The 24,635-nt window shown below is 43.1% G+C and overlaps 1 protein-coding gene across 1 annotated transcript; it reads right to left on the bottom strand.

Moving 5' to 3' along the window:
- Positions 1-8,947: 8,947 nt before the first annotated feature.
- LOC147017978 (uncharacterized) lies at positions 8,948-13,431 on the bottom strand. The gene is made up of 4 exons (XM_085897116.1): positions 13,273-13,431; positions 12,470-12,848; positions 10,498-10,653; positions 8,948-10,229 (listed from the first exon to the last, which is right to left on the bottom strand). The coding sequence occupies exons 1-4, from the start codon at positions 13,313-13,315 to the stop codon at positions 10,130-10,132; spliced, it is 678 nt and encodes a 225-aa protein (XP_085753242.1). The 5' UTR covers positions 13,316-13,431; the 3' UTR covers positions 8,948-10,129.
- Positions 13,432-24,635: the final 11,204 nt, after the last annotated feature.

Below are 24,635 nucleotides of genomic sequence, written 5' to 3' on the forward strand. Positions count from 1 at the left end.
TTATACAATAAATTATGGGTTTTGAATGCACTCAACTACCTCGAAGTGTAGCCCAGAAAGCAAGTGATACAGGACAAATGCCACTGTCTTGGTGTCGAGCAACCTTGGCTTTGATTTCTAAGGAAGGAGACTTGAGTGACATAAGAAACTACCATCCAGTGTCCTTGTTATGTCCTGCAAAATTATGGCAAAATTGTTATCAATTGTCTGGAACCTATGTTTCCAAAATTAGTGTTATCTGACCAGTCATATGCTACTGTTCCTGGAAGAACAATGCATGATAATATATCTCTGGTCCGGGACTTGACACATAATGCAGACATGACTCAATCTCAAAATGACTTCCTTTCTCTGGATCAAGAGAAAGCATTTGACCATATGAACCATGACAACCTCTTCAAGACCTTGTTGTCCTTGAGGTTAAATGTAGGCATGATCGGATGCTGTACATGAGTGCCTCATTAAAGTCAATGGTTCCTTGCTTGCACCTTTTCCTTTTGAGAGTGGAACAAGGCAAGGATGGGAAGCATTGAGAGTGGAATAAGGGAAGATGGGAAGAAACCATGGGCATCCCTGTCTGCCCAGCCCTATTCACCGTGCTTTGAGCTTTTTCTCTGCCTGATGGGAAGAAGGTTAACTGGCATTGTAGTGCCACACAATAATTATCTCTTCATTCTTTCTAAGTAGATTATGTTCTATTGTTTGCGGGAAGTGCAGTGGAAATGCAAACAGTTTACGACCATCAGCAATTCTACTCAGCAGCAACTGCAGCATCATCTGCTAAAATAAATTGGCGGAATAGCTATGGACTCCTGGTTGGACCCATGCTGGTTGAAGAAATATTCACGCTGTTTCAGCAATTGGATTGGAGTCACAATGAAAATACTTTTTGGGGGATTTATCTCTCTCTCTCTCTCTCTCTCTCTCTCTCTCTCTCTCTCTCTCTCTCTCTCTCTCTCTCTCTCTCTCTCTCTCTCTCTCTCTCTCTCTCTCTCTCTCTCTCTCTCTCTCTCTCTCTCTCTCTCTCTCTCTCTCTCTCTCTCTCTCTCTCTCTCTCTCTCTCTCTCTCTCTCTCTCTCTCTCTCTCTCTCTCTCTCTCTCTCTCTCTCTCTCTCTCTCTCTCTCTCTCTCTCTCTCTCTCTCTCTCTCTCTCTCTCTCTCTCTCTCTCTCTCTCTCTCTCTCTCTCTCTCTCTCTCTCTCTCTCTCTCTCTCTCTCTCTCTCTCTCTCTCTCTCTCTCTCTCTCTCTCTCTCTCTCTCTCTCTCTCTCTCTCTCTCTCTCTCTCTCTCTCTCTCTCTCTCTCTCTCTCTCTCTCTCTCTCTCTCTCTCTCTCTCTCTCTCTCTCTCTCTCTCTCTCTCTCTCTCTCTCTCTCTCTCTCTCTCTCTCTCTCTCTCTCTCTCTCTCTCTCTCTCTCTCTCTCTCTCTCTCTCTCTCTCTCTCTCTCTCTCTCTCTCTCTCTCTCTCTCTCTCTCTCTCTCTCTCTCTCTCTCTCTCTCTCTCTCTCTCTCTCTCTCTCTCTCTCTCTCTCTCTCTCTCTCTCTCTCTCTCTCTCTCTCTCTCTCTCTCTCTCTCTCTCTCTCTCTCTCTCTCTCTCTCTCTCTCTCTCTCTCTCTCTCTCTCTCTCTCTCTCTCTCTCTCTCTCTCTCTCTCTCTCTCTCTCTCTCTCTCTCTCTCTCTCTCTCTCTCTCTCTCTCTCTCTCTCTCTCTCTCTCTCTCTCTCTCTCTCTCTCAAATGCTCATCCATTCACAACTGGAGCACTTTAGAGGATAAAATACTGGTGAAGCTGAGAGACTGGGGTGGACTACAAAGGATCCTGTTCCTGCATGGGAGAACTTTTCCTGAAGCAATTTGTCATTCCAGAGCTGTTGGTTAAGCTTTCTAGCATATTTTTTCCTAATGAGTGTATGGCTAAGAGGCAGAGGAAGTTAGTTGTTGGACGGCTTGTGGAATGGTAAACATAGGGTACCCTTAGGAATCCTGAGTGTCTCTTGCTGAAGGTGAACAGGGTTTTCCCTGACTTTGTTGCCACTTTTACACCAACCAGGCTACAGACCATTCAGTGTTACCTTCATGTGAACCCAATACCTCAATGGTGCAAACTAGCATCATACTTTTTCAGTAAAGTCCTCAGTCTCAGGTTGAAAAGGCAAATATTCATTGTCATCTCCCAAAACCTTGCCAGTGACCCATTGCCTTATTGTTATCAGGAAATGTTGAATGGTCTGGTATCTAGTTGATATGAAAAGAGCAAATGGTCTTTGTCCAGGGAAAGACCGAGGCTAGAAGAGACATTTTTCTTCAATCCTTTCTGCTCATGATGCTTTTTCATCAATTTGTCTGTCCCATAAACTGTATCTTGTTGTGTTGAATCATTTAATTTGTTTCCAGAGTTAAGTCAGGCCTACTGGTGATAGTTGAGTCTGCTTCACCTCCATTCTTTGCCTTATTTTTGCTCCTTTTTATCCCATATATTGTTACTTCTGATCCTTCAGCTCAATCCATTTTCCTTCCTCCCTCAAAAATGCAATTGACAAATCTCTCTTTCTTCACTCGGAAAAAAGAAAACACCAACAACAACAACATCAGAAAATAAAAATCCAAACTGATCTTGTCTCAGTGCTCAGTTTCTCATTTCCCCATCCATTCTTCTCAATATCCCCAAATTGAATCTTCATGGAATAAAACGTTTATCTTCCTTAAAAGCTCTTCATAACATTAAAATATAAAATTAAAAATGCTTCCAAAATGTATTTTAAAATGCCGTACTCTGCTTTTAACTACATCAGGAACAAACCATTCATTCTGCTTCTTCATCAAAATCTCTTTCTTTTCTCCTTGACAAGGATTATTACCCAAAACCTCCTACCTCCCAAAAACATAGTTCATTCAGCCTCCTCTTTCACTTGCAGCGCAATTTAACTCCATGTCTTCTATCAAATACATTCTAACCACCACCCCAGCCATGAAGTCTGTCACAGCTGATCCAGTCTGGGAATCCTAAGGTGTTAATTTTACAGAGGTTTTTTGCACATGGCAAAAAATTTCCCCTTCACGTCCATTCATGATGTCAAATCACTCCATGTCAGTACCATCCCCCTATCTTCTCCTTCTCGTCCTGCCCGTTCTCAGGTTCCACTTCATCCTGCCCCCTCTCAGCTTCACCCCTGCCACTCCCCTCCTGGTTTCACCCCTGACCCCTCCCCCAACCGTCTTTGCCCCTCCCCACACCCTTCTAGATACCTGAACCCTGTCCTGGAGGCAACGTTGTGCTGTACATCAATGACTACATTTCTCACTCTCTGTGTACTGCTCTTACACATCCCAAACCCCAGGAATACCCCTGGCTGCAAATTCCCCTCTCCCACTTCATGTTGTCTGTGTGTTGTATCTTCTTCCCAAAAGTAATGACTCCATCTACATCTCTCTCAGATGACATGGACCAACTTTTAACCACTCATCCCAACTCTCTCTCTTCCTCATATGTAGTGACTTCAATTGTCGATGTGGAAAAAAAATAATTATATTCATGTATTCTCAATTGTAATTGTTGCTGGTACTTTATAAATTTATTTTTGTGCTAGTGTCAAATTGGCTGTCAGTAATGTTTCCCTTTACCCAAGAGTCTTTTGACCTACATATTGATAAAAGGAATGTCTTACTTTGAAATAGTATGACCTGGTTGATAACACTGCAAACTTTTGCCGCGATTGTGTCATTCTGTCCCTCCACCCAAAGTGGACACGTATTGCAGTTTTGAGTTATTTTGCCTCATGATTATCAGCTAATCCTATCATTGAGCTGCCAAATGTCTCACCCTCCCATTCTTTGGAATGGCAAATTGTATATAAGAAGAATTGTTTCGGGCTTCTGTTTCAGTGAAGTGCATTCGAATGTTTCAGTGAATCATTCAATGTTCTTCCTCCATATATACGAAATTCAAGATCCTCCTTTGGTATGCTGATCCAACTAGTGGAAATTGAGTTATTTTCCACCACATCACCATGCTAAGTCGCTGGGTGTTGGTAGCTCTCTCACCAGACATGGCACTTCTGCAAAGGACTTCTGTGGCAATGGGGCTGACTCAATCTGTGAACTTTCCCTCCTGGATTTGGTGATGACCAACTTCCCTGCCAATGTATCTTGCTCGTCCTCTGCCCCATTTGGCTCATATTATCATGTGCTTGTGTCAGTCAATATCTCTCTGGCCATTCTCAGTGAACAGCATCAGTGCCGACGAGTCTAGCAGTTCACTCAGGCAACCAGACAGGGACTGCAAGCAGCCATCACACTGGCCTCCTGTATCTACTGCCCTGATATTAATTCAGTCTGGGAAATCTTCCACAGAAACCTGCTCTCTCTTACACACAGATTCATCCCATCTCATCATCAGTTATCTTACACATCCTCCCACTCTTTGTACTCTGAATGCTGTGGTGAAGCAAATATCTCCTCCTAAAAGACAAACTCAACTGAAGGCAACCTCAGATCATTCCACAAAGCCACAACAAGTGTGTGTCTACTTTCAGAGGAGCTAGAAAACAACAGCTGTCCAATCCCAAGAATAAGCTTTCAAACTTGTCTCCCTCTTCTAAAACCTGGTGGCACCTTGTCAAGTCAGTCTCTGGTGTATGTTAACCTTCCATCCCTTCCCTCACTTCAAATGGCACCACAGCTGACTCTGCTCCTGAGAAGGCCGAATGCCTCAATTCTGTTTGCTTCAAAATCTTGTGTCCCTAACCCCTCGCTCTATCTCAATCTCTATCTTTATCTCTATCTCTCTCTATCTCTATCTATCTCTGTCTCTGTCTCTGTCTCTGTCTCTATCTCTGTCTCTATCTCTGTCTCTGTCTCTATCTCTGTCTCTATCTCTATCTCTCTCTCTGTCTCTCTCTCTCTCTCTCTCTCTCTCTCTCTCTCTCTCTCTCTCTCTCTCTCTCTCTCTCTCTCTCTCTCTCTCTCTCTCACTCTCTCTCTCTCTGTCTTTATCTCTGCCCAATCTCTCTCTCTCTCTCTCTCTCTCTCTCTCTCTCTCTCTCTCTCTCTCTCTCTCTCTCTCTCTCTCTCTCTCTCTCTCTCTCTCTCTCTCTCTCTCTCTCTCTCTCTCTCTCTCTCTCTCTCTCTCTCTCTCTCTCTCTCTCTCTCTCTCTCTCTCTCTCTCTCTCTCTCTCTCTCTCTCTCTCTCTCTCACTCTCTCTCTCTCTCTCTCTCTCTCTCTCTCTCTCTCTCTCTCTCTCTCTCTCTCTCTCTCTCTCTCTCTCTCTCTCTCTCTCACCCTCTCTCTATCACTATCTCTGCAGCCACCCTTCCCAGTCGTACCCAACTTCTCCTGAATTCTGTCTTTTGCACCTGAAAAGGTGGGGAAATTTTCTGGAAACTTACTCTGCACCTGGACTGGACAGCATCAGCTCCCTGTGTCCTAAAAAAATACCTCTGCTGCTCTTGCACATCTTCTCTCTCTGCTATTTTCACTTATTCATTTACCCCAGGTCATCTTCCATCTCCTTGGAAATCAGCCAATATCACAGCTTTACATTAAAAGTTGAAAAAACGGATCCTCTTATATATAAATTTGCTTACTTCCAATCATCAGAAAGGACATGGAATCCATCATTGCAATTGAAATGAAACCATTCCTTTTTTCAAACTAGGTAATTCTAACTTGGACCTGCTGCTTCCACTTCACCAACAATGGATGGGTCTCTCAATGTCAGACATGAGATCAGGACTATCTTTCTGGACATATCTCGAGCTTTTGATACAGTCTGGCATCCTGACCTGCTCTCCAAAGTGTCTGCCAATGGAATCCAAGGCCAACTCCACTCTTGGATTGCTGACTTCCTCCACTCTCAGAGCCAATGTGTGGCTCTCAATGGAATCTTTTCTTCTCCTCTTTCTGTCAAGGCTAGAGTACACCAAGGCCATGTTTTAGGCCCCATATTATTCCTGATCTTCATCAATGATCTCTATGACTCTCTGGAAAATCCTCTATCTCTTTGATGATGACTTTACTCTCCGCTGTGACATCCTTCATCTTTCAGACAGACATGCAGCAGCCTCATCCCTCTCCTCAAACCTTGAAAAAGCACAAACTGGTCAAATACTTGGAACATGTCTTTTAACCCTGAGAAATCCCATGCACTCACTCTCTGTCTCCTGAAGGACCGCACCACAAACCCTCCCATCTACTTTCGCAACAAACTTCTTGAAAAAAGTCCACTCAAACCATTGGGTCTCATGATTGAAAACAGCTGTTCACTACCATCTCAACTCATCCACCATCCAAAACTATTATCTTTACTACACCCATTAAACCACCCACCACCCACCACCCACCCCCCTCACAACGCCTTCCAAATTTTGCTTGCATATCCATCTTGTCCACCCCTCGCATTCTTCTCTACCCTTCAGCATTACCTTCATCCCTTGTTTGTTGTCTCCGTCAGTTTTCTCCCTCTGCCCTGCTGTTAGCATTTCTCTCTTCTCCTGTCGTTCCTTTTGTTATGTTGCGTGATCCTGATCCACGATGTGTTCTTTCTCTTCCACCAGCCTTGACTATGTAGACAAAAAATCCCCCCACTTCACCAGGCCGCAAATGCAAGCTTCCCTTTCTGTAAGGGTAAAACTCTTGTCGAAGGGTATATCCACAGTAGGGGATCTCTTTAACGATCAAAAGAATGGCATTCTCTCACCTAAGGAACTTACAGCAAAGATAGACTTTCAGATGATCAGAGTTCCTTTTAGGATACTCAAGGAGGTGAAGAACTCATTGCCTCCTGATTGCCTGGCTTTCCTGGAAAATTATTGTGAAGGTGACGAAGCTATGCAGCTTTTCCCCCATACTTCCATTGCTTTTATAATTAAACCATGAGAATTCGATCTCACCCAAACACCACCTGCACATTCAGCCGAGGTGTCCTTCTGTGAAATGTCAAGGAAGGAAATATATGCACTTAGAAATCCACTCACCTTGCTCGCACTCTGTTGTGCTTGCAAATGGGCTGGACACTTCCTGGCATGAGGTTCTCCTACTTCCCTTGCCTGTCCATCCAAGTTGGGAATCCGTTTATCTCTACCCAACATCATGGATGGTGGGAGACTTATGTTTGAAGATTGCTTCATAGGGCACTGAGTTCTGGAGCTCTCCTGAAACATTTCACAAACTTTCCTGTTGGATGTTGCTTCTGCAGTGAAACAGAAACCATCTTTTACATGTACTTGCAGTGCCTGTGTCTTCAACCATGTTTTTTTTTTTTTGCTGGTGAAAAACTGGCTATTACCCTTCTGGCTTCATTTTTATCCCCAACAAAAGTTGAAAGAAATCTTGAGAACAAATGATACACTTTTTAGGATCTCTGCACAAAATTCCTTGCTTTTACTTGTCTAACTATTATTATTATTATTATTATTTTTGCACATACTATATTTTGTTTCAGTCTTTCTCCCTTCTTATCTGTTTTTGTAGTGCTTTCTCTTTAAAAAAATAAAAATAAAAAATACTCTGCCTTGTCCATTGTCGGTCTAATCATGGACTTGCAGAGATGGAGAAGTCGAGCGACATTAAAAAGAAAAGTTGTGTCTGCATGAGCTTTCCTGCACCCTGAGCGCAAGCTTCTAAAGACATTCAAATAAAAACACGACTTTGACCTTTTTATTGACCCCAATTATTGGCACCTTGTTGGGTCAGCCAGGAAACGTTTTTGCATCAAGTATTTTATGGACCAGCAACTCAGACCTCATGTTCAACTGAAGGGAATGAAAATTGTAATAATTATGTGCAGGGTGGCCCCAATAACTCGCCTAATCTTCACGGAAGACACTATGGAACCTTTTTGGTTCATTCTGACACTATGGTTCAAACACTATGGAACCTTTGATTATGTTTGTATCATATCCTGATGCTGTGTGGACTATGGTTCCCCATTAATGGACCTCTGGTAGCTTGTGCTGTTGCTGCGTTTGAGCCTGGGGAGTAACTGCTGAAATCTATTAATCCGGGTTATTCCCAACATCTTTGTTCTTCTCACTTTTCTTTGTACTCTTTTACAATTCTCTTTATTCATTCTCATTCTTGCTTTTTCTTTTCTTTCATCTTTTTTTTTACTCTATATTCCTCTCTTTTGTAATCTATCTCTCTAAGGAGAAATAAATTCTTGCAGAATTTTTTCTCGAAGGCTCACTTGGCTGCACCGAGATGAATTTGAGGGTTGGGGAGTAGCGCCTGAAACCCGAATCCTATCCAGGTTCTTCCTAATGACTCCATCTTTGTTCTTTACTTCTTCGGGTTCCTTCTTATGACTCCAATGCAGTATTTGATTTTCCGTTTGATTGTCTTTTTTGAAAACAGATTCTAGTTTCAAAACGGAAGACTCAAACTGATGTTTACTTTTCAGCATTCGACTTATGTATGTATGTATGTGGTCACATACAAGTTTAATTAATTTTTTTCAATAATTATATTCATTTTCGTACTACACATACCATTTCCCTTTCCAAGCTGCTAAACGTCTACCACAAAATGTGGACAAGTAATGATATTAACAAAAACCATGTGAACTTTACACCCTCTATTGAGAATATTTGTACTAGTGGGGAAAATTAGCATAACAATTGTGCATTTGGTGAGGAAAGCACCAAATTTGGCACACTAGTAGCCTATCATATTATGAACAGATTTGGATATTGGGCCATCTAAAAAAATTTGATGGCAGTGGAAAATGGCTGCCACAGCCATCAGCGGCTGAATTTGAGATGGCCCAATATCCAAAATCTGTTCATAATATGGTAGGCTACTTGTGTGCCAAATTTGGTGCTTTCCTCACAAAATGCACAATTGTTATGCTATATTTAGCTAAGTTGCCCCACTATACACAAGGCTGGCCCAAGGTGTTTGCTGTTACATTTACTATCAGTCAAAAACTAAGAGGCAGAGTCGACACAAAGAAAAATTGTTTTCAGAAAATGTATTTAGAAAATACAATCGATAAATAAATATTACATTGATAACTGAATAAACAACAGAAAGCAGGATTTCTAGTTCAAAATAATTATTTGCATCAAATACTGATTCAAAAGGAGTACTCTTTCAAATACTGAAAACTAACTCTGTGTTTATTTCTATATGCAATTAAACAATGCCATCCATAAATGGAAACACAAAGTCAGAAATTAACTTGGCACATTATGATTGGGATAATGCACAAAGTTTTTATTTGATAACAGTTACCTATGTACAAACATCTTTCCGCTTTAAAAATCTCAAGAGCTCACAATCAGTGATTGTACTTTGTTATCTCCACGAGCAAATGTGGATGGAGGTTTTGGTTTTACCCATGTCGGTCTGTCTATGAGCAAGATATCTCAAAAAGTTGTTGACGGATTCGGACCAAACTTGGTGAACAGGTTGGATGTGTGACATGGAGGAATTGATTTAATTTTGATGAAAATCTAGTTCCGGATACTAGAATGTTTAAATGATTCTTCACCATTGAGAGATGGGGATAAAAACGATGCCGAGCATGATTTTTTTTTTTTTAAGTTGTGGGCGGACGACAACAAAACTTGGTGGATAAGTTGGTTAGGTGACAAGAACAAGCCAACGAGATTTTGCTTAAGGTCCAGATTCAGATCCAGCCAATCAGTGGGATCTAAAATTTAAACCGTTCAGCATGGCGGAGGTGTGTGCTCTACCGAGTGCCGTTCTCGTTTTTCCATTGGAATAGTTTTCATTACAATGGTTCATAATTATTCAACCAGCAAAGTGAACGATCATGATCAAGGTTTTACTCTTTGGATATGGATATGTATTTTGTGAGCTTACAAACTAAGGGTTTTTTTTCGATGTTACTTGATATGTTCTCCATCATCACCTCTTCACCTTTGATGAAGCAGACAACCTCTTATACTTGATCAGTCATAGTGGATTTGTTTGTTTTGTTTTCTAATGAAGGTTTTACAAGCATTGCTCAAATGTTATTGAAATGATGAGGATGTGAGCCTCTCTTCACATTTCCTTCCTTAAAAAAATGAGTTCTCAAACTGAATTCTGGATCTCAAAATAGATCCTGTTGTCTTGGCTGTGGAATGACAGAGGAACAGTTTTTAGAGCATATGTTACAATGACGATGGCGTCACCAGGCAGTCTCAGTTTGTGTCTTGAGAAGAGCGTCTTCTCGATGTTTGGTTTTCTCCAACTCGGCCTCAACATCGTAGTCATGTTCTCGTCTACACCTAGAGGTAAAGCAAAAGACAAAGAAGAAGGACAGATCAAATAAAACAATGAAGAATGAGAATATCACCATCACAAGCATATTTGTCAACAATACCATAGCAGAGTGCTTTTTGAAGATTTATTGATGCAGACAAGAATGTGATAAACAGGAGAGTTTTGCTTCTCACATTTGTATACAAGTAAGTTTCATGATATGTGAAAAGTTTTGGGTTTGTTTCAGGATATCTGGGGAAGTTGAGAAATATCAAATTTATATAAAATTCATACCTTGTGGCTAACAACACCAAGACAGCCAGCAAGAGGCTGAGAGAGGAAAGTGCAATAGCAGTGAGTGATAGAGTCGTGGAATTGCTCTGCAAACTTTTCTTAATTTTGAATGGGATCCTTTCATCACAACGTTCACCTTCAAAGTTGTTTTGACACCTGCAAAAAGACACATCCTTAAATTATGATTGAAGTCCAACATGTGTAAAAACATCATACAGGAAGTAATACAATATGAAAGACAAGAACATATGCTCATAATATAAAGTTTTCTTTCAATAAAAAATTGGCTGGATGTTTGGATGTTTGACATTCCTCTCTCACACCTCTCATATATCTCATGCATTGTCCTTTCCTTCCTTCATCTTTCTCCTCATATAAGAGGAGGTAGTGTGATTATGTTTGAGCTGTCTTGTTTGAATTCAATTCTCATCTCGATGGTGAACTGACAGATTGGTGCTTTACAGCCAGGGTGTTGCATAAATAAGTGTCCATCACTTGTGCAGAGGTTAATCTGAATGTCACTTCTGCTGGCATTCATTTTTGGATGTTAAAGATTCCCTTTTAATGATGAGTATAGCGAGTTATCACTCGCATCCAGTCCCACTTCCAAATTCCTGCACTAATCCACAAGGGGCACTGCATCTGTTGCACAACTACTGCATGCATAGCTAGGAATGAACAAACAAACCTTCTTCCTGGTGTTCTAAACTCTTCTCTCTTCCTATCTTTTGCCAATTTATTACCCCTCCACTCGCCACCCCACCGCACTTTCTGTGTGTAATTTGCCATTAATCCTATCATTACATAATTGTTTTCTGATTCCACAAATAAGATATAATCCATGATATGCAAACATATGTGTGTGTATATATATATATATATATATATATATATATATATATATATATACACAAAGTGCCAAGTTTTTCTTAAGTAGTTTCAACAAAAAAAATTAACAAGTGGGGGTCTACTTGTTACATTCCCACTGTTCTCAAATCAACAAACACAAGTAACCACTTCTCACTTCCCAAAACCTCTATCCCCCCCACCCCATATTCTACTCATCAAGGGGTCTGCACTATCCTTAAAAAAGTTGGTTATGACAAATTAAAGGGGTTAAAAAGATTATCCTTCCCCCTATTCCAAACCTCCTCCCCCCCTAATCAATTTCAACATCCATTAAAGCTAATAACTTGTTTTTTGGTTGTTTTAGTTGTTCGACATGTGTGGATGTCATTACTTAATCCATTACAGAGACCCCCCCACCCCCACTCATGCCAAATCCCAATAAATTGAATAATCCATAAAAGGTTATAATTTAATTCCCCCCCCCCCATAAATCCCCCATTAGGCAAGCCAGATTTGGTAGCACTAGGGCTGATGTGAGGAGCCAGACCCAGATTTTGAGAAACCCTCCTTCCCTCCTCCCCGCACCACCTACCCCCTATTTTACTCCCCATTGTGTGGACTAAATTTGGTTGTGATCACATACGCCATCACTATTATCCCCCCCTCCGCCCTCCTCCCAAACCCCCCTCCCCTCACCACATTCAACACTCTCCCCATGGGGCCCCCATTGCATCTGCTAAGCTTGCTGGCCAACAATATTCTGTTCTCAAGATATACAAGGTATAAGGAAAAGGACAGACGAAAAATGGAGTGTGACAAAAAGGGCAGCTTTGTGTTTGTGTCAGATTTGCATGATGCGAGACTTGTTAGCAAACATGCCACAGGTGGACCAAAAACTCGTTTATCAATCCACCATGAGTCCTCCAACCTCTTTCTAGTTTTCCACTAACAGTTACAGCAGTTTTATATGGAACATATGCTCTTCCATGGACTCCAAAAGAACATAAATAAACACATTGCTGAAAATAAACAGAGCAAACAGCCTGCCAGATAGAATGATGACGTCACTGTAATGAAACCACACCCACAGCAAAACATGTCAGCTTCAGGTTTGTATACTCACAGGCAACTTGGCATTTTCATCTTCCTCCTGTATATACACGTCCCATTAACACAGTAATCTTTGTATTCTTCTTTGCATTTCGATTTTCTTTTCTTGCCTCCTTGCCTCCTCTCTTTGTGACCCTTCCTCCTCCTCCTCCTCCTCTTATTCTTCTCCTTCTCTGGCTTTGGCTCCTTTTCTCCTCTGGACTGCAATGCCTGTACAGGAGCCATAGGGTACTCCGTAGGCGACAGCACTCCTTCATCCTCGCTCATTGTGCTCACGAGAAATCCATTTTCTCCTTCTGCGCTGCCTTGTTCAAGCAGTTCCAGCTCTTCGAGGTCTGTACTCGTTTCCAGAGAAACTTCCGTGCTGTGCACATCCCATGGGATGAGGAGCACTGCATGCCCACAGGGAAGGGTGTGGTACAGGTGAGAAGGGGAGGAAAGGAGGAAAACATTCACTTTGAAATTTCTTTGACGTTCATACAGTCAGTACTGCAACTTGGTTTATCCAGTAAGTGCTAATACGTGGCCATTCAAGAAAAGAGTGTTAAAAAATACAGCATATAGAGGGACAATCCTAAACATGTGACCATCCAGAATGAAAAATAGCACAACGCAGAAATGAGCATTATTAATATTGCATGAAACTGGTGCTTCAAATGTATACGAGAGTCAAAAGCATCCCGGAAAGAATAATCGTGACTTTCAAGCAGGATGTCGAGAAGAGATTTTGATTTTTTTTTACATTTTCGAAACTTCATAGTATAAAAGTTCCAGCAAGCACTACTCACTACTCGTAGTTCGACCTCGAAAGCTCACCTGCCATGGCAAGTGGTATAACCATTGACCAAGAGAACTTCATTGTAACACGTGTAAAATTCTGCAGATATTTGATACCAGTTGTGTCGCCTCCCAGTGTGCTCAGCACAGTTGCTCTGTGATTGTTGCCGAGAGTCGGAGCTTTAAAGGCACAGCTAGGTTGCAGGGGTGGAGGTGAAGACACCAGTGCAGGGAGGGGTAGTGTATTGTTCCGGGGGAAAACTGACGTGACTATCCGGCTGAACCAACTGGGTCCGGCTATTTATCACCAACTGGGTCCCATGTCATTCTTAACTTTCCTGTAAATGTACTGTGGCTTGCGCATCTCAAGTTGTCTTTGTGGTCAGAAATGCGAACCACTCACAAAGTCAGGACACCGGTAGAACAATGGTAATGTCACTGGGCTAGCGCTTGAGAGGTTATTGATTTTAATCCTGCTGAAGAAAAGAGTAAAAAAAAAGGTTTTTGAGTCTAATCTTCTGAAAAACTGACTTCCCCTCAGCAGAATTGCCTTGTCAATGTTTAATTGTCCATAAAAACCTTGTTGGCTCATCACTGTTATTCAGGGAAGGGTCAACCTACCTCTCCCCACCAGGTCTGCTCTACATTGAACACCAGTCCACGCAGTTTGTGTTTGACTGTGAATCCAGCGGGCATCTTGGGTGCTGACATTCCTCTTATAAAAAGGATGCCATACAAAGGTGACAGGTATGGTATATCTCCAATATAATAACAGCGTCACAGTCTTTCGAAATACCAGGGTGACAGGTTATACTCTGGATTGCGATCACATCCAGACAAGCAGATCAAAGGCAAGTGTGTCACTTGTGAATTACCTGCCATCCTCTGTCACGCCATAGCAACCAGGACTGCCAGGATGACCTGGAGGCCCGCATACTCACCTGAAAGCTGTCTAGCCTGGGTTTGAATCTCAGCTCAGCTATAAACTATTATCATGGTGTTTCACAGGTGGGGTAATTCAGCGACGTGTGTGCCATCCCTCGGATGAACGTTAAACTGGACGTCCCATCTAAAGGCATCATTTGGTGGATGTAAAAGATCCCACTGTGTCCTTCTGCGAAGAGTAGACAAGCTATCGCCGGCACCATGGCCAAATTCCAAATTCCCGCCCTGATCTACAGGGCCACTGCGCCAGCGGTGTCGCTGCACTCCCAGCAATTATGCAAACCAGCAGCCACAGGCTACACATGAAATGAATCATTGAGTATAGCAACCAGAATATTGTTCTTGTTATTGATCTTAATCAAAGACTTGATTAAGTAAAAATAAAGAAAAAAAAACAGGAATCAAAATAGAAGTAGCAGAAAAAAAGAGAGATCCACAGGGTATTCACATGGATCACTACTTTAAAATTGTCGTCTGTAATGACCACATTGATCCATCTATTTTAACGTTCATCGTAAAAGGAGACCATTGATTAATTGCAAAGCATGTTCTGCGACTAAGACTTGGGGGTTGGGGGCACAAGAAAAGGGAAAACTTTTTACAAAACCAACTGAAAAATAAAAGGATCCACAAAACATCACCAAAAGGAAAAGTTGCCCGAGTCGACACAGTTGTTAGAATTGACAGTTGTCAGATTTTCAGACAATTGAAGGTTGCCTGGGGTTCAGTGATATTAGAACAGAAACACATCGCACGCAACTTCGTCCTCAAAATATGATCTTGAATAATCTGGATCTGGATCTGGAACAAACTCATCCACTAAGTTTTGACATAATTCATCCACAACCTTTTGAAATATCATGGTATCCATCGTTTTTATGCCTGGTGTTGACTTAATGGTTAGGGTGGTGGGCTTAGGATCCTCAGTTCAAATCTCACTTGGCTGTTTAATTAATACCAGGTGGGGTTGACTCTGCCTGTCATCCTTCTGAGGTTGGCAAAATGAGTTCCAGCTTGCTGGTATCCTGTGTCGGAGTGGTGACCTGTCCAGGATTGTGTCCAAGAGCCAAAGAGACTGCTGATGCAGAACCAATGCTCTTCACAGAGTATGGTCCCAATGGAATGGAACATTGTTTTTGGTGCCATCTCTCACTCAATAGTGAAGATTTACTAACGAAATTGAAAATTTTACGGATTTCCCCCAACATCTAATCATTTTGTCCTTGTTACACACCCAACCCGTCCACCAGGTCTCGTCCGAATCCGTCCACAACTTTTTGAGATATCCTGCTCCCAGACTGACAGACAGAGATAGGGTGAAAACATGACCTTCGTTCAACAGTCATGATCGTTCAACACAGTAGTTTGATTTAACACAGCAGTGGAATTGGCTCTCTGTGTCCTTGTCTCGTTGTCTTTACTTCAGTCTATTAGATGTGCTGCCCATCACTACCTCATATACTCACCCATGCACATCCATGATCCCTTCCACACACAATCGTTCGCATTCTGTTCCTCTTCAGTGTGTTGTTCCTCATTTATCTATTAATCCTCCTTACCTCCTTGGAGGTGTCAATCTCCTCCATGCCCGTGATTAGCTTGTAAACCTGCTTCCATTTATTGTTTAGCTCCTCCAAGAACCATATAGTATAAAATAAACAGCTGAATTGGCTCACCTATTTGTTCTGTGCACGACCATAGTACAAAGTTGGCCATCCATCATGCGGAGTAAGTTAACAACTATTCTTAGGGAGACCACAACATTTTTTTTTTTAAGCTTATTAACTGTTGTCAGTGAGAAGTAAAGTTTTTGAGTGCAAAAAGTATAAAGCTCGTGATGAAGTTTGGTGGAAATACCTTGGGGTGTCACAATTATAGTGAAGGTGGTCAGGTAAGGTCAGGTCAGGTCAGGTATGGGAGCATGCGCCAGAGCAGCGCGTTGCTGCGTCCACTTTTCGCCGGAACTCCAGGGACCTCCATCTGGCCATCCCCCAGGCAGATTCCTGGCCCAACCCTTCTCCTTGAGATGCCGATAAACCTGATGCAACCATGAGGAATGTGGTCGGCCTGTTGGCCTCCTCCACTCATGAGGCTCCCTCGCGTCAGGATCAGCATCAGGAAAACGAGCCACATGTCCATATAGCCACGGCTGATGTTCACCGACTATGCAGGTAACAAATCTCATTTAAGTCTCTCCAAGAAACCGCTCATTGGACACAAAATCTGACCAGTGATAGCCAAGGATTCTCCAAAGAGACCTGCTACCAAAGGAATTAAGTCTCCATCTCAGATCCCTGGTCAGAGTCCAAGTCTCACATCCATAGAGCAAGACTGGAAGCACCAAGGACCTGAAGACTGGGACTTTCGTCCTCCCGCACAGGTACCGGCAGCGCCACCCCCCATGATCCAGTGAATCCATGACTCCCCAGGCCCGACCCAGATGTCCATTGACCTCTGACTCACAGACATCAGAAACATGAATATCACTGCCAAGGTAAGTGAATCTCTCCACGACCTCAACATCCTCACCACAAACAGGCACAGACAGGACAGCAGCATACAACATGTCATTGAGAGCCTGGATCTTAGTTTTGACCCAGGAAACCCATAACCCCAGCAGCCCCGACTCCTCATTCAGCACCTCGAGTGCCCCAAAAAGGATATCGATAGTCTACGCAAAGATGACTGCATCATCTGCGAAATCAAGGTCAGAGATCTTGAGATTCCCAAATGATGCACCACAGCTTGATCTCTCTGACTTCCTCCCAAGAATCCAATCCATACAAGTGCTGAAAAGGGTGGGGACCAGTACACACCCCTGACAAACTCCAGTAACAACTGGAAAGGTCAGAGATGGTACCACCACATTTCACAGCACTCTCAGTGCCAGAGTAGAGTTCAAACATCAGATCGGTCAGTTTTGGTGGCACCCCACGAAGACCAAGAATCCTCCAGAGGGAATCCCAATTCACTGAATCAATCGCCTTACAGAGATCAACATAGTCTGCAAGCAGCTCCTGCTGAAACTCTCGTCTGCGTTCGGTGAGGACCCGAAGAGCAAGGATACGGTCAATCGTTGACCTCTTTGGTGTAAAGCCTGACTGCTCTGGACACTGGTGCGCAAGAAGTTGGTGGCAAACCCCATCAATAATTATCTGAGCAAAGACCTTGCCCAGCAATGAGAGCAGCGTCACATCTTGCTAGTTGTTGCAGTCTTGGCGATCACAATTCCCTTTCCAGAGAGAGATAACAAGGCCCTTCTTCCAGTTGGTTGGAATGATGTCTGTGTTCCAAGCAGAGCACAGAACTGCATGCAATGACACGAGTGTAGCATTTTCCCCAGCCTTGAGAAGTTCAGCATGGATGCCACAGATCCCTGGAGCTTGATCCCATTTCAACCGGTTCACTGCAGCCTGTTTCCACAAACGAAGGTGGACCACAGTTGATGGAGGGTCGGCAACAGTGATTGTAACACCCCTGACATCCAAGTCAACAGCTGGTGGATCAGCCTGATACAACCGTTCAAAGTAATCGGCCCAGCGGGCCTTCACTTTGGACTCTTCTGTCAAGGGCCTACCACCCTCTGCTCTAACTGCAGTACACTGAGGGATGGGCTTGGATGAATGCAATGCGTGGATTCCCCTGTTATCAGGACGAGAATCACTTGACCACAGGTGATGCTCTACACCCTCACAGATTCCTCGCACATAGGCCTCCTTGTCCACCCTTAGCCCACAAACAGTTTTATGCCTCAACTCCCTGAACAGCTCAGCTCTGCCATTCAGCCTGGCCAAGTGACTCTGGTCAATGGTATCCAGTGTACCTTGAGAGACAAAATTATTCCGTTCCCTATGGTGAGTTCAAAGACATCCACCGGCAACAACAAGGACAGTGGTATTGAAGGCACTCCACAATTCTTCAGGATCTCCCAAAGCAGCCAGATCCCCCAAATCTCCACTCAGATTGTTCGCAAACTCCTCAACGACCCTCTCATCCTTGAGCTTGCGAACATCCAGCCGAGGCCTAGATGGTACCATTCTCTTGGATTTAAGGTGCAACTTGAGAGTTGCTACAGCAAGCCGGTGGTCAGTATTGAGGAACGTAGCACTCCGGTATACCCTCAAGTTCTGGATCATCCTCCAGCGACCATAAACGATTACATGGTCAATCTCCTTTGCCAGACAACCAGCGATGGAAGACCAAGTCCAGCGATGAGCTTGGTGGCGGTGAAACCATGAAACAGCCACCCTAAGTCCATGACTTCTTTCAAAGTCAAGGAACTTAGTGCTATTCATGTTCACAGTTCCAGACCCATGAGGACCAATACACGTCTCATAACCGTCCCTATCAGCTCCAGTCAAAGCATTAAAATCCCGCAAGATGAGAAGTGTATCTCGTCTGAGGCACTGATCAACCACAGACTCGAGCGTGGCATCGAATGCGTCCTTCACGGTGAGATGACTTGCCTCAGTCAGAGCATCAGGCTACGGACATGTCTGAAGCAATGATGGATTCCATAACCTTGCTGATGATTGGGAGAAGGCTGATTGGTCTGTAGTTACAGGGATCTGTTTTTGCACCTTTTTTATGCAGGGCAGTGATGTTAGCAGATTTCCAAGCAGATGGCAGATGACCTTGGGAAAATGAGAGGGTGAATAGAACAGAGAGAGGGTGAGCAAGAGCAGAAGAGCAGGCTTTGAGGACACGTGGGCTGATGCCGTCTGGACCGGTTGCAGAATCTGACTCGAGGTTTGAAAGCAAGCTCTCCACCTTGTCAGGAGAAAGGATACAGAGTCCAGGGACAGTTGGGTGCGACTGGGTAAAGTGGGTAGAGATAGTGATGGGTTTGGGACACAAGATTTAGCTGCAAACACCGAGTTTAGACATTCAGCTTTATCACGTGTGGAATCAGCAGTGCGGCCATTTGAGGTAAGGGAGGGGATGGAGGGGGAACATACACCAGAAACAGATTTGATTAAACGCCACCAGGATTTTGAGGAGGGAGAGAGGTTTGAGAGTTCAGACTTGAGATGAGAAAGATGTTGTTTTCTGGCTCTCCTGAGGGTAGATACACACTTGTTCCGAGCTTTGTGGAAAGAACTGAGATTGCCCTCAGTTGGGTTTGCTTTCCATGAGGCAAAGGCAAGTTGTTTCAGGACAACTGCCTCACCACAAGCTTCAGTAAACCAAGGGCGGGAGGAAGGGTAAGACAACTGAACACGAGAGGGGATAAATAGCATAAACAGAGACCAGGGAAATGCCACCCAAGGAGTAACGAATCCTTAGTGTCATTATATGCTCGTAGACCGGTGTTACCTCAATTATCTTTGGAATCAGCTTATTGGACACAGCTACTGCAACTCCTTTGGCATGGTAACCATCAGTGCGGCCAGACCACTAGTTTGTGTAACCACCCGCTATGATCTCGCCACAATCCGGCCTTCGAACCTCAGAGAGAGCTGCAATACCGATGTCCAAACGCTTGAGCAAAGATGATAACAGAGACAGGAGATCATCCTCTCTTTGGGATAGGACATTCCAGGCACCCACCCAAAGTGACTGCCTCAGGTTAACCCAAGGAGACTACCATCTGGTGGACGACACCTCAGCACGACCCCAACACACTCTCCCGCAATTTAACCCGGGATGTTACCCTGTGGTTTCCCTCCTATCATCAAAGATTGGGGGTCCCAAAGGCTTTGCCCCAATCCGGTCATCTGGTGAGCTGCTCTGCGAAGGGAAACTGCACAGGAGGTACTCCCACGGAGTTGGTTTTCAGATTTTTTTATGCTTCGAGAATGTTTTGTGGAATGAAGGTTTTTATGGTGGCCGGAGTGCAAATCCTGCCACCAACCTCCTAATAAGAAGTAACCCAACTGCAAGAGGACGTCTAGATATGGATGGCCATTGGCTCACAAGGAGCTCCTCCGCCCTTTAACACCCTCCTCACCACAAAACTTGGTGGGGGAGACAGTTTAGTCGCTGACAACCCGACCATGGAAGAGGTTAGTACAGGTTTACATGGTACCTGTAGCAAGTCCCAGATCTGATATGGCATGACCTGACCTGACAAAGACGGTCAGCTTAGTTAACCCACCGAGCTGTCTGTAAGTGAAGGAATCATACCTCCATGGGTTTTTATTTAAATCTACACAGCATCACAGTGATTGGAATCCATCACTTGATGAGTGTTTTCCAATTTCGGTTGTGATTTCCAAGGGAAAAGCATGAAGTGTATTCATTTCCAAAGCTAATTAATTTTCCAAATTTCACAAAATGATGTATCAACAAATATGATTGATAAATTCAAAAAAGGTAATTAATATGATTCATATATTCAATGACAGTGTGTATTTGTCTGTCCCCCTTCATGAGGACGATTTGAGTAGGGTTTTGAAGGCCAATCTTTTAACATGACTGTGTGTTCATGATGTTCTATTTTTCCTGATTAAAAAAAAAACTCGAAAAACCTTTTTCATGAAAGAGTAATTACGTCTCTTCGATTGGAAATGTAGATGGTGACTTGCAATCAGGCCTCAAGGACGGTGGACAGAAGCGTTTAAAAAAATAACAAAAAAATACAAGGCGTAGAGAGGTGAAATGTGCTGCACATGATGTGCAACATGCACAGAGTAAAACGAGTATTCATGTACGTCCATAGGATAACTGATAAATAAAGAAAATAAAAGCACACCTGACATTAGGCCGAGGCTTCAAATTTTTGGCATGCTCATGGGGCTGTACCTTCAAAAAGCACCATCCCAGAAGATAAAGCAAAATAGAGTAACATTTGTACATGCCATTTTAAATTTCTTAATCGACTTCAGCAGCAGTTCCGACTGCTAAAAGAGTGTTCATTCATCCAATTCGGGCATTGTTTGACATTCCAGACATCTCTGAGTGTTGTTGGCTTTATTTAGCTTCCACTCATGTGATCACCTCCTGAATCTCTTAACTTGAGCCAAATTTCAAAACTTAAACTGCAAAATTTACCTTGGCAGCACTTCCAACTGCGAAACAAAAAGTGTTCATTTGTCCAATTCGCACATTGTTTGACATGGCCGATGTGAATTGGAGAAATTAACACTTTTCTTTTTAGCAGTCAGAAATGCAGCTAAGATCAATTCTGCGTTTTAAATTTTGAAACCTGGCTCAGGTGAAGATATTCTAGAACTGATCATATTTCAGCTGTAATGCTTATAAACATCCAAAGAGTTGTATTCGCACATTGTTTGACACTCCAGATGGTGGTTATCTCCAGACATATCTGGATGCTGGTTATTTCCAGACGGCGGTTATCTCCAGACGTGTCCGGGCGGTGTTTATCTCTGGACGATGTTTATCTCCGGATGTGTCCAGCTGGTGTTTATCTCCAGGCAATGTTTGTCTCCAGACATGACTGGGTGGTGTTTATCTCCATTTATTGTATGACTGGTAGAAAATATATTTTGGACATTATTTTGTTTCCATCTTCATTGTTATTCCATGCAAAATCATTTTGTTGAGACAGTATGAATCATAATTAACACTCCACCACACGTCTGCCTTCCCTTCCACTCACCTCATGCTGCCTTTCCTTTTCCCCACCCCTCATCACTCCCCCCTCCTTCCTTGCCCCCACACCACTCCTCACTCCCCTCCCCCTCTCTTCATCCCCCTCCCTTCTCTCTCTACCCCCTCCTCCCCCCTTTCTCTCCCACCCGCTCTCTTCACCCTCTTCCCCCCCCTCTCTCTTTGTATTCCTGTCAGCGAAGCGACGGGTGGTATTTGCTGGTATTATTATAAAGTACAGTTCCATCTCTGCAACTCATGTTGTAACAAAGACCCATGCCTGTTGCAACATGTGTGCATTTCCTACCCAGAACCATGAACTGGCTTTGGGTATGCAATAATTAAATGAGCCTAGTATGGCTACATTAAGAGCATGTGCTCAAATGGATCTCATCAGGTGCAAATTATCGGTTTTTATAAATGTTGGTATCTGAAGAAGGATGTTCACATTAAACATGCAAACCAACTGGTCAATTTGGTTGTAGTGCAGAAACAGCTGCCCAGAAATCAACCCCACTATGTTATAGCAAGCAGTATACCTTTGTGTCAAGGAACCTCAAAGGACACCAGACAACTTGCTATCCGCAGTACAGGCAGGAATTTGGAATTTAGCCAGAATATCAGGAACAACTCACCTACTCTTAGAAAAAGACAGCGTGATTTATAACGTCCACTAATTAATGCTAGCAGATGGAACACCCAGTTTAACGTCTTTCAGAGGGACAGCACACACAATGATGCGTCGTCCTGCCTGTGAAATGCCAGAGGGACAGTTAAAGTTGGCCCATGATTCAAACTCAAGTTAGACAGCTCTGAAACCAGTGTGTATTCCTCGTGGCTATCCTGCCAGCCCTGAGTTTTTATGTACATGCAGAGACACTCATGGAAGAGCTGAATGACGAAAGATAAATGTCAACAAAAGGCCAATGGAATGTTGTAGATATCTACACAGGGCACTGTTACTCATCAATCATTGAACTTTGGTCAAGTTTAGTGGAAAATGGACAGAGATAAGGAGTACATGGAAATATTGAGAATCGGACAAACAAAGTCAGAGTAGGAAGAACGCAAGTACATATGAAGAACAACATGAGGTGGTACTGAGTCACCACCTTAGACTGAAGGGAAAAACAGTGTCAGAGTCAGTAATACAGGCAAGTAATTCCATATGGATGTAAAGGATGAAACAAATGTGTATTTGTGAGTGGAAAACGTACATGTTGTTGAGTGATCCAGGTGCAAGTCCTTACGTGGCTGGAGAATAAAATGCAAGACAATTCAGAACAAGGTTGGCTGAAGACAGGTGTACCTTTTGCATGCAAAGTAAACCATACTGTGCCCACTGAATCCTATTGTGGTCTATAAGGGATAATTTTTGTCGTTTTATCTGTCACCCCTCCTCCCCCCCCCCCCACCACCACTTCCTTTCTTCCCCAACTTAGAGTTGTTTCTTCCCCAACAACTCGTGTTGAGTAGTTTTATCCCCCTCATAAATTTTCTGGTTTTTCATCGCCTTCCATGCACTGCAGGATTCATCAAGGCTCGGTTAATTTTGTGGGGTAAAAGGAAAAGAGAGCCTGACAAGTTGTATTTCTTGAGGAATGTAGAGATCTTGTTCTTACACCTCCTGCTGCCAAATGCCAATCACTTAGCCTCTGATTGTGATCAGAGACACAAGGTAAATCCAATGAATCCTCCCCAAAACAAAAGAGTTGTATTCATTGCATGATGCATGATGACCAACCCCATTATTTTCCTCCCATCTTGTCTCCCTTGAGCATTTGCAGTCTACTACTCGATATGGTTGGTATCTCACAGACAGGAAGTTGAGTATCGTGGTCTGCTTCTTGCTCACCATGGGCAGCTTTGTGACCTTGAAGTGTTTTACCATTTTTTGTTCTGCTTCTCCTTTTCCCATTCACCTCTCAGCTGAAGTCCTGACCAAAATACACCTCTCCTCTCCCCCTCTCCTCCCCCCACCCCTCCGACCAAATTACATTCATGCAAAAAGAAATCCTTACCTTGTTACTGTGTCCGATTCCAAGCTTAATGCTCACCTCCATTATTTTATCCCCTCTTTACTTTCCCTTGTAACTGCTTTCCTGGGTCTGTTTCATAATGTTCCCTCTGGGCATTCAAGTCTGCTGCCCACTGCTACCTTATAGTGATTAATATTTCTCCCTCTGAGCTTTTCTACATCCAATGAGACATTGTTGCCTTTTGCCCCTACAAATGTTGTCCGCAGGCTGCGGTGAATTTCTGGAAAACATTCCAGTTTTTTCCCCCTTTCACCTCATTTTATCTATTAATCCTCTCCCTCTGTTAGTGTGTTCATCCATGAGATTTGAAACGTATTTAAAAAAAACAATATGTTATATTTTGTGATGAGCTCCGTGGTGCCAAGGAAAGACTGTTCACAACTGAGAATACCAATTCACTATCTGACTTTTGAAAACAGCTTTTAAATGTAGCTAGCTGAGGATGCCTGATAGTGAGGCCAGGAAGTCATGACACAGAGACCCAAGCAATTGTCGATGAAAATGGAAAACCAGTATCTTTGTGAGTAACCTCTGTAACAGACCAATTTGCAGTTTCCATCAGAGAGAAACCATAATTGTATTCGTGCTTGTTTGATTTAATCCCCCTAAAGTACAGTGTGACTCGTGTTATTGTAAATAACTGTGTGTCGTCTAATCTTGCAATAAAGTTCTTCAATTTTGTTAATCAGAGGTATTCTAGAAAACATATATTTCAACGCAATGTCACCGAACCATGTCAAGATACCATCGTGCATCAAGAAGTGCAAGAAGTCAACACAATTCACCCCGAGTGCAAGAGTTTTTTGTAATAGATGCACCTGCCCACCGAGTAATCCTCACTTGCATGACATATCATGTTGGTTGCAT

This window comes from Eptatretus burgeri, chromosome 10 (genome assembly GCF_056783735.1).
Source record: "Eptatretus burgeri isolate ZD-2024b chromosome 10, Ebu_testis_v1, whole genome shotgun sequence".
Lineage (NCBI taxonomy): Eukaryota > Metazoa > Chordata > Myxini > Myxiniformes > Myxinidae > Eptatretus > Eptatretus burgeri.